Genomic DNA, 14,282 nt, shown 5'->3' on the forward strand with positions numbered 1-14,282 from the left:
ATAAATTTCTTTGTTTTTCTGAACACAAAGGAAGATTGCAATGTTTGTACCGTCAAATACTTTTTCCCTTTATCTAATGTTTTGATTATGAGTCATACGCCGTTTTAAAGGACCAAATGTTTGTGAACATACTGTGGATAACACGTAAGTGTGAACTTCATATTTTTAAAATCACACACCCACAGTCCTGCTAGGCCCATATGTACCATGACAACAAAATCTCTTTTGTATTTATTTGCTTTTAACAGATTTCAGATAAAAAAACACAATAATCAATTACTGTAGTTGATGCAAATATATTTTAGAAAATTTGCGAAAACAACAGTGAAATGTATACACAATATACACTATATAAAAACTATTACAGGATTACGTGAAAATCTTCCCAGCTCTTTCCTTCTCATGTTTGTCCCTCTGTTTCTTTTTCATCTGTCTGTACAGCTGCACTACTCTTTCTCTCTCCTCCTCCATTATCCTCTTCCTCGCCATAGAGGGTTTATTTACAGACACGGGACTGTGACCAAGGAGGGAGTTCAGAAGAAGACCTTTGGATGCCCCCTGGAAAATGGCATCAGGATAAGAATTATGGAGAACAAACATTACATCAACATCTCAGGGTAGATATTTAAGGAAACGGTTACCTTGGGTTTAACTGTGGCTTTTTTGGGTTTCACACTTAGTGATGGTGGCGCCATGGCGACCTCTCCAAATGGTACTTCATCTTTAAGAGGAAAGCAAATGATGCTCAGTAAAAGTTTATAAATAGAATGATGAAGTAAAGGCATTACAAACCTTTAAACATGTCCTTCTCCTCTTGTTTCTCACGCTGAACTAACTTTTTCTTTTCTTGTTTGAGTTTTCCTCGACTTAACCTAAAAAACAACAATGATGTACGAGTATATAAATCATCTGTAACCTAATGATCTGTTATGATGCAATTCTGAGATATAATTTTTTTTAAATATAACTGAGGATGTTGGGAAAACTTAGTAGTAGTATGGCATCTAACACTAACCCTTTCTTTTTAGCCGATTTCTTTTCCTCCGTCTGTTCTTCTTCTTTCGGCAGCTCTGTCTCTGGCTTTCGGTCTATCTGGTTGTTGGTAAGGAAGAGTACATGCTCGCTCTCCTCTGTCATGCGACGGACATAAGCTTTCTTTGATTCATTATTCCTTTTGCGGAAGTGTGGAACTGGAATGTCTCCTGGTTGTCCTGATTCCAGCGTTGACAGAGAGGCTAGTAGACAACAACATATAAACATATATCAGCACAATGCCATAGTCTCTGTTGTCCTTGCCACTGGCCATGTCTTTGTTGAAGAGGAGTGTTAGTGACCCATGCAGAGAGTAAGCAGACAGAGCCCAGACAGTATTGGGGTGGTGTTTATGTGACTGTTTTTGTTTCTATTATTTTTAGACCAATAAAAATTTCTTAAAAATTTTAATGCGTATATTGTAGATCCACCACTTAACAATAACACTACTGGCATCCTATGCATCTGTATTTATAATAAATAATAAATATATAAAAACTTAATTATTGATTGATATAATGTACCTGTAAGTATTTTAAAGATTTAAGCTTTGATAACTTTCAACATATTGACCTCAAGCCCTCTGGTATATCGTGCACTGTTCAAAAGCAAATTGCACTGAAAAACTCACATTTCTCTTGCATTTTCTTTCTTGTATGCTAGCAACAAAATAAATTTTATTCATTACCTTTCTTTCTTTGTCGTGAGGTCATTTTCATCCTTTCTTTACTCTTCATGATTTCACGCAAACGATGAGGGATCTGCTGGAGGTGGTCATCTGATTCTGGGTTAGCATTCTTTTTTAACTTCTTTGTACTAACAAAACAAAAGCGAATATGCTTTAATTGGATGTCAATTGCAATAAAATAAAAATACAATTTTATATAAGTTTCATTAGAGCGGTCTCTGCAACATAACAGATACCCATAACATTACTCAGACACATAGTAAAGTACAATTAATGCCAATCAAAATTAGAGCAATTTCAAATGTTATTAATGTTTGCTTTGTGCCCTGACAAAATCTTATATTTAAAACCAATAAAGGACCATACTGGGAAACTGCTCACTTGTGCAAAGGTAGTACTAAGTAAAGTCCATTAGCTTCCTGTTTAGTTTTAGATTCAACACACCTAACGTTAAGTACTCAAATTATTATTTTTATAATATAGTACATCTTTATATAATAAAAACATATAAGAAAGATGTAGAGTTAATCTCAGGGTAAACGTGCATAACATTCACTACAGTATTGTGTTCTTAGCTGCGCATGCGCCAAATGCAGAATCGAAAAGCAAAATAGTACACTTCTAATTGACTGTAACTTGAAAGTGCATGAAGATTTAACGTAATTTTAACGTGTTGTCCCGCATTTCAATCAGTCGTATATGGTAAATTGTCAAATACAAATACACCAATTTAAACAATACATATATCTGTAACACGTTAACTAAAGATTGTATTACCCGATAGACTTCTCATTCTTCTGTTGTTTGTGTTGTTTTTCTGTTTTCATTGTGTGTTTTTATATTTAAACAGCGCTTCTCCTGTCTGACTGTAAACTCGTGTTGTCTGTGTTGATCTTCTTCTGTGAGATGAGATGCGGAACACATCAGCGCATTACTGCCGCCTGCTGACATCTCAATGAAACTACACCGTCATCTCACTGAGGTAAATAATTTTTGCTATGTAATCCAGTAAAAATTGCTAATTTTATGTTATTTTCTGTCTTTGACTTCTGGTTTTCTTTTTTGGAAAAACACGCGAGAATCTTATTTTCACATATTTTTAAGATTAAATGTCGTTTTTCTTCATTTCCTTTGCATATTTACAACAGCTGTTATTTCCTTCCTAAGTCCATCGACACGTACGCGTGCGTGAGTAATTTGAAAAGATTTGCAATCCGTTAAACTTTATTTTGCTTTTTTCCTATAAAAATACATGTTTTGTGATTAGGACAATGAGATGTTTTTGTTGAATATAAACGAGGTTTATGTAGGAGGTGTTTCATCAAATTAAATTAATAATGTTTTTATAGTAAAAGTGTAGTCTATTACCATATTTTTTACTACAATACAAAACCAAAAGTTATAGCAAAATCATGGCTTATTTTCATTAGGCTAAAACTCTAAAGTTTCTAATATTTTAATATTTATTTTGGTAATTAAATGCAAAGCAATTAAATGCAATGAATATTACACATCGCCACGTGTATTTCTTGAGCTTCTTCTGAGGTAACAGTTGTTTTTTCCTAATGTTAATGGTTTATTTTAAATTGCTTGTTTTGCTTACCTCACCGGTTAAGTCATACTAGTCAGTGGATTGTTTTCTAATGTCTACAGACTAAGTACTCCCAAAATCAGCTGACTAAACCTTGCCAGGAGCCGGGGACACGCGGATGACCCTCAGCCTTCACCAAGGGAACAACAAAGGTCTTTGAGTCCAGAAAGCAGACACATTGACACATTCAGAAGGCCCTGACTCACTGTTTCCTGAGAAAGCTCCACTCCCAGGTACCCACAGTGACCTGTTCACACAGCAGCCTCTTGTGACCTGTTTACATGCTTGTTCCCCAAATATACTGTATGGTTTTTGGATAACACTGGTTTCCTTTAACTGTCTGCGGGTCAATGAGGGTCAAGTCATTATGTTCAAAAGTTGACAGGTGAAGGTAAGAAGAAACAAAAGCTTGAACATGTCAAGAAACCTAAATATTTTACACTTATTACACACTTCCTGACAAAATAATTTACGACACCCCCTAACCCCTTCGCGACACACAGCACAGCGAGGAAGGGGAAACGCACACCACCAGAGGTCATCAAGTTTCACCCAAGCTAATCCAAGTTTTGCATGGGTTTTATGACTGGCGGAGCACCTGCGACCGTGGTGTATCTTGACATACTGGTGGATGGTTTTAAACATTAGCTTAGAGCACATTCAGAACATATATTATGTGACTAACATTGTTATGTGTAACCGTATAGACCTGCTGGTAAAACATGCTTTCACTTGTGTCATGAAAAATCCTGCTGATGATCTAACATTTGTACAAGAGAGAAATGTATACTGATCTGTGAATCGGACCTTTGACGACTTTTAGGAAGTTTGTTTGAGAAACAAGGAGGACCATTTGTAATGTGTGCAAGCTAATCTTTATCCAGAACATGCCTTTTTCATTACATTGCTTGAAATATTGGCCCCTCCATTCCATTGAGTCAGTATTGAATCATTGCACTGAGACATACAGTCAGCACTGGCATGAGTCAGTAAATTCACTACTTTCAGAAAAGCTGACGTAGCTATGTCTATGAACTTTCATTTGGAAATTTCACCTGACTAACAATCTTATCTTAAGCAGACATGTGCGATATGTACTGCCAGCTCAGAGTCACCATTAAGCAGTCTGGAAACAAACCTTTAACAAAAGGAAATAAGAATCTAGCATGAGTACATGGGCTAGACATCCGCCTGAATAACTCATCAGTTCACAAATAGCATGCATTCACGGTTTAGACAGAAAATATGCATCAAGAAAAACAATAAGCACTGACTTATGTTAAACTGATGCATGAGCTTATTAAAGGCATAGTTCACCCCACCAAGTCCTATGAACACATTTTTCGATATTTTTTATGAAAACCGTGAGGCTTGTCTGTCCCATAGACCGCAATTTGATTTTCCCAATTCTTTTCCCAGAAAAGAATGAAAGACATCGCCAAAAAGGTCCATGTTTTAATAAAAATATTATGAAGCAACGAGAACACATTTGGGGATTCTCACCAAATCCAGACTTACACTGCAAAAAATGACTTTCTTACTTAGTATTTTTGTTTTGTTTTCAGTAGAAATATCTAAAAATTATTAAATCAAGATGTATTTTCTTGATGAGCAAAATGACCTAAGAAAATAATACTAGTTTAGACAAAAAATATACAATTTAAGTGAATTTGTGCTTAAAACAAGCAAAAATATCTGCCAATGGGGTGAGAAAATTTTACTTGAATTTAGTGTTTAAGAAAAACAAAATCTTATTTCACAATTTTTTTTCTCACCCCATTGGCAGATCATTTTGCTTGTTTTAAGGACAATTTCACTTAAATTATATATTATTTGTCTTAAAACTAGACTTATTTATCATCAAGAAAAAGCATCTTAATTTAAGAATTTTTAGATATTTCTACTGAAAACAAGACAAAAATACTAAGTAAGAAAGTCATTTTTTGCAGTGTAAAAGGCATCAGAATTTTTAAAAAGCCCTTGAATTTTTTGCACATATAAGATTAAGGTCTAAACTTACTATAACCATTATTTTTAGAGGATTTAAAAAATATTTCCTATAGAATTATTTACATTTTTTGGTTATCATTATCAAAAATTATCATTACTGCAACATGTTATTACATTAAATATATGCATTTACAAACTCATGTTTCGGTAATGAGAACTCAAAAGCTGTCTAGGTACTATGACAAACAAAATTTCAACTTTTATCTGGAGAGAAAAATAAGAACTGATTTCCTGGTAGCCATCTTGAATGTCACAGTCAATTATGTCCATTCCAATAAAGTTTTTTTTTTTTTGAAAATGTTAGTTCCTTGAGGGCTTAAACAATGATTGAAAATTGTTGCGGAGGATGAGAAAATTGGTCTTGGACACATTTATATTCCTTATTATTGTCTCTACGTTTACCAATTATTACCAAATACCACATGTTTTTTTTTAGATTTTTTAATTATAAATATTTCCATGTCAAAGAACCCAAATCCAGTCATGGACACGTTGCAGTAATAAAAATGTTCCCCTTAAATGTGGAAAAAACAACAAAATTGGTTTGTATGTCATTTGAAATCATGTGTAAAATAGTATGTGAAGAGATGTTTGTAACTGTATGCTTCTTATTTTGATACTCTTAGTTTGCATTTAATTTTTTTATTAAAATGTTTCATGACACCTCATAAGTCTCATTTTGGGTGCAAAGAAAACAAAACAAACAATTTTATTCAACAATTTGTTCTCCTCCTTGCTCCTTTAGTGCACATTCACGAGCAGACTACAGCGCATGCTGCTGATGTCACCTGCTGACGTAGTTGCCAATGTTTTTGGTTTTCCCCCTTTTTTATTGAAGCCATTATGCATTGGATCCATCGGATTCTGTTTGAATGCTGGCAACTACAGTACATCAGCAGGTCACATCAGCAGCACGTGAACAAATTGTTGAATAAAATCGTTAATTTTGTTTTCTTTGCGCACAAATGTGTTCTCTTCACTTCAAAATATTATTATTGAACAACTGATGGCACATGGACCTTTTTGGCGATGTCTTGTTTTTCTGGGGAAATAAATTATGAAACAAACGGCAGTCTATGGGACAGACACAAGCCTCTTGGTTTTCATCAAAAATATCTAAAAATGTGATCTGAAGACAATCTTAGGTTTAAGACGACACAGGGGTACGTGATATATGATAAAATGTACTTTTGCGGTAACCCTTTAAGGGAAATATAAATCAATTAAAGACAAAGTAAAGGGTTCCAAACCAAGAAACGCATACGCTGATAAAATATGTAAACCTTGTAATGCACTGTAAGTCGCTTTGGATAAAAGTGTTTGCCAAATGCGTAAATGTAAATGTAAATGTCTTTCTCTTTTGTCTTTCATTTTAGTCTTAACTTTTGAAGGACCTCATGTCCACTCTTAATTTAGACAGCCACAGGAATGCTTTAACCGAGTCAGTTTTGCTTGCTGTGCAAATAATAAATATGTGCCAGGAACTTCATTTAAATGGATTCCTTATCTTTGGCAGTGGCTTCCCTTAATTCCAAATTTTTTTATTTCTTAAAATAATCTTGAGCTAATATTTACGCATGCTAAAGAAGGGATTTGTGGTGAAAGAAAGCAAAGGACGAGCCCGCGTTCTGAATGAAGCCTCCAGATGAAAATGGCTGAAATGGGCCACTGACGCAAATCCTGAGAGCTGGTGTGCAAGACACAGCCACATATCTCCCCAACCCAACTGTGTGCTTCCGGTTTATTTAAAAAAAGATATATACCCTTACAATGTGCCTTTTTTTTTATAACGGCCAGCATGCATTTTTGTTTATGTGTACAGTATGTATGCTGGTCATGTAAACGTCATTAAGAAACCAGAAATAGAAAGCTGTTATAATATGCTATTGATTGATCATCTACTACAGTACGTCTCTATTCAGAATATTTTGGCACCAGGAAAGTTATTGGCAATAAATAGTTGTCGTCACTGTGTGAGGTCTTGGGGAAATGATACCTCTGTGTGTGTGTCCGTGCACATTTACACACATGTGCTCATATTCACATTCCAGGTTTCATACAGAAGCCCTGGAGCCAGGATGTCTTGACCAGAGTCTCATGCCCACTGTCCACTGTTCCTAGTTTGGGTCAGGCCAAAGCCAACTGCAGGGTGAGAGAAATGGATTAGCAGAATGAAATGTAGCAATTCTGGGGATTTCATTTTCATAACTACTGAATGGTTCAGTGCTTTTGGAGCAGGTTTTGTTAAAGCATGAGCCGCTGTATTCTTTACTATCTAATACAACTTACCAGTCTGAGATTTCAACTCTTGGCCTCCTTCGTGCACTTGAGGTTGCAATGATCTCTTAATTCTTGAAATTGGGTATCATAACGATGGTTAATGAGAGTTTCTTAAAATGCATTGACGTGTAAATTGGCTAGGTGAGATACAGTAGTAAGTCTTGCACTATAAGGGTAGTCATAGGATTGCTTGTTTTTGAAACTTGTAATAGATTTTGGCCTCATATACCCACAATATTGCCAGAACAGTAGATTATGGAAATATGTTGTTCGAACTATACTCCTGCACGCTAAGGGTCTAAAAAAGGATGTGCCGGTTAGTGAGTTGATGGCACGGTTCCACGGGCAAATTGGAGAAAATTGTGAGGCTTTTTGTCTCACTGAAAGCCTTCTTTATTACCACTTCAATACTGCTTTAACCTTTGGGATCTCTACCGTGGTTGCGTGGCAGGTAATTCCTATCCAATCTTCTGGACACAATAGACTCCACTTACAAATCTTTCCAAGCTTCTAACAAATTATAGGATTATTGGAAGATGGCCATTGGTAACCTAATGCCCCAAGAGTGGTGAATGATGATTCAACATTGAACAATCAGACGTCTTGTCTTATAGCGTGCATGTTTTTCCAACTTTGTTACTCAAATTATTTACTAGAAGCATACTTTGAGATATCAAATAATTAGGGATGCACCGATACCACTTTTTTGGAATACGAGTACGAGTACAAGTACTTGCATTTCAGTACTTGCCGATACCGATACCGAGTACTTAATAAAAAAACATGATTTAAATTTACAGGTAACAGCTTTAGTCATATAATTTAACAAAAAAACAAAGGACTAGTTTTCCAGTTTGTTGTAAACTCTGTCTCTTTGGATAACACAAGAGGCATTAACCCCTTACACGCCGCTCAAACATAGACATTTCTCAGATTGTGGTATCGATTCCAGGTATCGGGGGACTTTTAACGAGTACGAGTACTTTAGAAAATGTGGTATCGAGGCCGATACCCGATACCAGTATCGGTATCGGTGCATCCCTACAAATAATGCTCTAGACTTATAATACATTAATATTGCAATTCAATACCTTGTTAGGGGCGATTTCACAATTCGCGTCTTTTGCCCGCTCAAGTTCGTTATTTGAAATGTAGGCGATGTGTGCGCTGTTTTTTTTTCAGGCGCGCCTGCGCCGCATCAAGTTAACTTTTCAGAATATCACAAGCGTACCGCAGGTCATGTGACAAGAACCAACCGATGGTCGCGTTTTCCGCGCGGTTTTAGACGCGAAATGTTGAACAACTCCTTGTAAGATTTGTTACTTGTTGTTTTAGCTTCAATCCGTACCTTATAAGGTTAAAAATACACAAACATCTGTTTTTCATCTATTGGCAATAATAAGCTTGTGATTACGATTTTTTAATTAAACTGTCAGGCAAGATTTTGCTGAAAATGTCAGTTTCACATCATCATCTGACTTCAACCCACATAAAGGAAAATTGGGAAAGTAACATGCAATGTTATGTTTTAAACTGAGATGGCAATAGAGAGGCAAACGTTACGGATTGCAGTTTGAAATGTATTACAATTTATTTTACACCAGGTGCACATGCTATTTACACTAGGTAAAAATATAGATATTTTCTGTTTTTACGTTAACAATATCAGCATTTTCTTAGCGATATTGTATTTACGGTTGGTGAAATTTTTTATTTAATTAATAAAATGATCAAATTTGCAATAAGTGTAAAATGTAATAAGATGTAATCTCTATTGGCAGATACTATTTGCACCTCAGTATTTTTGTAGATTAACAGGATGCAATAATAACAGATGTTATACTATGTGATAAGGAAAAGGGAGATTCGAACTAGTGACATCGCGTCAAAAGCCAGTTCCATGAGCCTTACGCTCTATACAGCCTCCACCACTGAAGTTGTTCATTTTAAACATAAAAAATATGTAAAAAAATAAGGACGTAGTGTGAAGTAGGGTGGCTGGTTGCTCAAACCACACCCGCCTAGCTCGATTCTAGTGACAGCAGTGGCAGTTCACCCCTCATTCAAGTTCACCCCTTAATTATGCAGAAGTTTATGGCTTAATATAATTTAAACAGATGAGTAACAAAAAACTTCACCCCCTCACAGTTGTCATGATGGGCAAAATTTGCTATATAGACCAAGAACACTTTTTGTACCAGGCTGTAAACATATTATTTTCTACTGTAAAGTTGGCTTTTTAACATGGAGGTCTATGGGAATTGACTCCCTTTTGGAGCCTGCCTCTAGCGGCCAGTCGATGAATTGCAGTATTGGCTTCATCAGAGATCGGAAGGTTGCCTCTCGATTTTGAACTTGTCTTTTTTTTTCAACTTTAGTGCTTCAACCAGACATTGGTAGGCGGAGCTAGTGCTAATAGCGTTTGCCAACAAGGGACGCTGTGTACACTCAGTGTAAACAGACTCTCAGGTATTTTAATTAGGGACTGGCATTTATTTTACAATATTTAATCTTACACAATCTCACAAACCATCGGCCATTCCATCATAAATCCACTAGGGGTAATAAACCTGTTGGGAAATCTTGATATAAAGATCATAATTTAGATTATTGTGTTGTTATGGAGGTGTGATTTGTTATATTACATGTAGAACGTCTCTAAATGTCTTTATAAACATCATCTCTAATCCATGTCTTGTTAGACTTTGTCTTCAGATGAAGCTTCTGTCTTTTACACTTTATAATGTTAATGTACAACTCCAAATATGCAGGATATATTATGTACACTGTCAGATAATATGGTATAAAATCTATCACTGGGATCATAATATGTACCATTTAGGTGCAGATATGTACCTGTGAGGTACCAATAGCAATATGTATCTCTGATTAATTAAATGTGACCCTGGACCAAAAAACCAGTCATAAGGGTCTTTTTATTGAGATACATCAATATATAAGCTTGTCATTGATGTTTGATTTGTTAGGATAGGACAATACAGTATTTGGTTGAGATAAAACCTTTTAAAAATCTGAAATCTAAGTGCAAAAAAGCTAAATATTGAGAAATTGCCTTAAAAGTTGTCCAAATGAAGTCCATAGCAAAACATATTACTAATGATAAATACATTTTGATATATTTACGGTAGGAAATGTACAAAATATTTTCATGGAACATGATCTTTATTTAATATCCTAATGATTTTTGGCATAAAAAAATCAATAATTTTGATCCATACAATGTTTTGTTGGCTATTGCTGTAAAATAACTTGTACCTTAACAGTGTACATAAGATATCCAGCATGTCTTTCTAATTCCTGAGTGTAGGTATAAAATGTAAAAATATTTATGTTGGAAAAGAGATGATAATGTATATTTTCTGTTGGGATTTGGCCAGAGACATTGGGGAATCCTACAAACATTTAGTATAGAAACACTGAACAGACTTCCAGGTTCCAACAAGTTATGAATATGAAAAGCAAAGTAAATCATTTAGCTGCCAAAGAACAAAAACAGACCAGCAGGAGCTACCGAGCCAAATCCGGTCATGCTTCAGCACACACCATCGGTTTTAACCACTAGACAAACAAATACACAAGAAATATTACACCCATTTTGCTGTAGAAAGTGACCATGGGTCGTGCCAGACATACTACTGTACTGTATGACTCAAGGAACAAAACAAACATTTTGTTACAAAGCACAACAAAACGCGTCAAAGTTTTGCTCCCCTACCTCGGAACCGTCTCTGATTCACGGCGATTCGAACATCCAGGTGCCACAAGGTAGCCAAATGTGCCACCCGAGGGTTACTTGTCTTACAAAGTGCTCTACATTCTGTTAGAGGCAGTGCCAGAATAGCTCTGTTTGTCTGGCATGTGTCAAAAATGACAAGAACTATTGGAGGCACTGTAGCTCGACTTTAGCCAGAGTCAACAACCAGCCTGGAAGAACATAAAGAGTTTTGACCGAGGTGAAGTCAGGCGAGACGCTGACCTGAAAAGAGTGACTAACAACTTTTCTCAGGTTCTCTGGAAAAGCAGACGACTTTGACCGTCTGACTATGTGTACTGACTCAGTCTCAATTTACTACATGATCACTTTTACAGCAAACAGTAAACATATCCAGAAACAGATTTTCCCTACACCAACCTGTCGTCTAGTGTGGTTTACACTCTTAAAAATAAGGTGCTACCAAAGGTTTCACAGCCATGCCAGTGAAGAAACATTTTTGATTCCCAAAGAACCACTTAGTTATTTTTTTATCACCTTTTATAGTATACTACACTACAAAGAACCTCTTTGGACCAGTGGCGGCTGTTGACTACTTTTTTCGAGGGCGCACAATGCAAAGTTCGTCACAATGTAGCCAGTAATTTGTGTGGTTCGTAATTTCAAAAGATGTGTTCGGCGCGTCGAGTAAACCTATGTGTCTTGTCAAAATAAGTGCCTGCTGCAGACGCGTCTAATGGATTTATGATAAGAGACCCTCGCGTTTCCCAGATACTCGCATAATTTCATGCATAATCAGAAAAATTTGGGCATCATTTACTCACTCACATGTTGTTACAAACCTGTATAAATTTCTTTGTTCTGATGAACACAAAGGAAGATATTTTGAGAAATATTTGTAACCAAACCGTTTGTGGTCCACGAATGGTTTGGCTACAAACATTTCTCAAAATATCTTCCTTTGTGTTCATCAGAACAAAGAAATTTATACAGGTTTGTAACAACATGTGAGTGAGTAAATGATGCCCAAATTTTCATTTTTGGGTGAACTTTCCTTTTAAGTGAGTGTCTTGCGTGTATTTTGTGAACGTGAGCGTTTCTTTTATCATAAACGGTTTTGACGGGTGTGCAGCAGGCATTTATTTTGACAAAACACGTGATGCACATGGTTCACATGATGCAAGAAACACATATTTTGAAAACACGAGCAACACACATGACCAGTGTTGGGGAAAGTTACTTTTAAAAGTAATGCATTACAATATTAAGTTACTCACAAAAAAGTAACTAATTGTGTTTGCTTACGTTACTTTTAAGTTACTTTTGCATTACTTTTTCTTGGCTGAGGCTTGATCTCTTTCAGGCCTTGCAGGTGTTTTTATGACTGAAAAGTTCTGTATTCAGAAATTGCATATTTCATCACAAAAATGTCGAGCTCTGGCCTGCCATCTAAGTTTCTGACTCAAACTGTTCCCACACAGGCGTGTACGCATAGAGTGCATAATGTGACTACGTTTAGTTTAATTCAAGACATATTTTTTTTTATCAAATTAATTAAACTAAAAAAGTAACTTGCATTACTTTTTTGAAAATGTAACTTAAATATTAATGTGTCCATTTAAAAAGTAAGGCGTTACTTTACTCGTTACTTCAGAAAAGTAATATTATTACGTAATGCACGTTACGTAATGCAACACTGCACATGACACTCCGAACACATATTTTGAATGTGCGCCCCTCGGAAGAGCAGTCACGAGCCGCCACTGCATTGGACATTAAGGGGCAGTTTTCCAGACATTGTTTAGGTTAATCCAGGACTAGGCCTTAGTTATTTTAGGACATTTTGAAATATTCCTTACAAAAACATTACTTATCTGCATTTTGAGATAAAACAATGCACTGATTTATGTTATGTCAGTGTTAAAAGTCAGCTCAAATATGTATTTTAGTCTGGGACTAGGATAAGCCCTGTTCGGAAAACCTCCCCTAAAGATTCTTAATGAAATGACACAGCCAAAAATCGTTCTTCTTATCTATGACGTCATCAGGGGCGCTGTAAAGGGGGGGTAAACAATGACGATTCTCGGGGCCCACGAGTAAGAGGGGGCCCAGAGAAGCCCCCAAAATTGTGGTGCTAAAAAAATATTTAATAGTAAAAATTATTAACTTAATATTTTTATTTGTTTAGGAAACACAAACGTCCGTGAGCCCCTTTCCCCCCTCTCAATTATCATAAAATGGTTCAGTCCGCCCAAATTGTATAATCCAGGCAACACAGCTTGACTTCACTTATAGCGCCGGCAGAATATCAACTTGGCAAAACTCAATTTAAACAGCGCAAAATGACTGCCTGTGGACGTTATAGATAGAAATGATTATATTTCTGTTTTTATTCACACAATAAATATTTAAACTAGTTTTAATGAAAATGCATGTAGTTTTAAGAAAAGTCAGGGAGCAGCAAGGATATGATTTATTTAGACAAAGTTATTGACTATGCAAATTTCAAAACGGTCAAAATGACGCCCTGTTTGTTCTAGTGTTAAAGATATTTACCACACTGCAAAAAATGATTTTCAAGAAAAAAATTCTTAGTAGTTTTGTCTTATTTTCAGTAAAAATATCTAACATTTTTTAAATAAAGATGCTTTTTCATGATAAGCAAAACGACCCAAGAAAATTAATCTAGTTTTTAGACCAAAAATATTAAATTTAAGTGATTTTGTGCATAAAACAAGCAAAAAAATCTGCCAATGTGGTAAGCAAAAAATCTGCCAATGGGGTAAGCAAAAAAATCTTGAACATTTTTCTTAAACACTAAATTCAAGAAGAATTCAAGAAAAATTTGCTTACCCCATTAGCAGATATTTTTTTGCCTTACATGTAATATTTTTGGTCTAAAAACTAGACTTATTTTCTTGGGTCGTTTTGCTCAAGAAAAACCATCT

The 14,282-nt window shown here is 35.6% G+C and overlaps 1 protein-coding gene across 1 annotated transcript; it reads right to left on the reverse strand.

The window, feature by feature from the left end:
• Positions 1–219: 219 nt before the first annotated feature.
• ccdc137 (coiled-coil domain containing 137) lies at positions 220–2,645 on the reverse strand. Its single transcript, XM_065252603.1, has 6 exons — positions 2,498–2,645; positions 1,721–1,848; positions 1,016–1,235; positions 793–872; positions 642–721; positions 220–558 (listed from the first exon to the last, which is right to left on the reverse strand). Exons 1-6 carry the CDS (start codon positions 2,545–2,547, stop codon positions 370–372), a joined length of 747 nt encoding a protein of 248 aa, XP_065108675.1. The 5' UTR covers positions 2,548–2,645; the 3' UTR covers positions 220–369.
• Between the last annotated feature and the right edge of the window lie 11,637 nt (positions 2,646–14,282).

The sequence above is a fragment of the Paramisgurnus dabryanus genome, chromosome 3 (assembly GCF_030506205.2).
Source record: "Paramisgurnus dabryanus chromosome 3, PD_genome_1.1, whole genome shotgun sequence".
Classification (NCBI taxonomy): Eukaryota; Metazoa; Chordata; class Actinopteri; order Cypriniformes; family Cobitidae; genus Paramisgurnus; species Paramisgurnus dabryanus.

Coding starts and splice junctions, on each gene's coding strand:
- ccdc137 (XM_065252603.1), bottom strand. CDS start 2,547: ATGAAAACAGAAAAACAACACAAACAACAGAAGAATGAGAAGTCTATC. Junction 1,849..2,497: donor AAGAATGAGAAGTCTATCGG/GTAATACAATCT, acceptor TTGTTTTGTTAG/TACAAAGAAGTTAAAAAAGA. Junction 559..641: donor AAGCCACAGTTAAACCCAAG/GTAACCGTTTCC, acceptor GCCATTTTCCAG/GGGGCATCCAAAGGTCTTCT.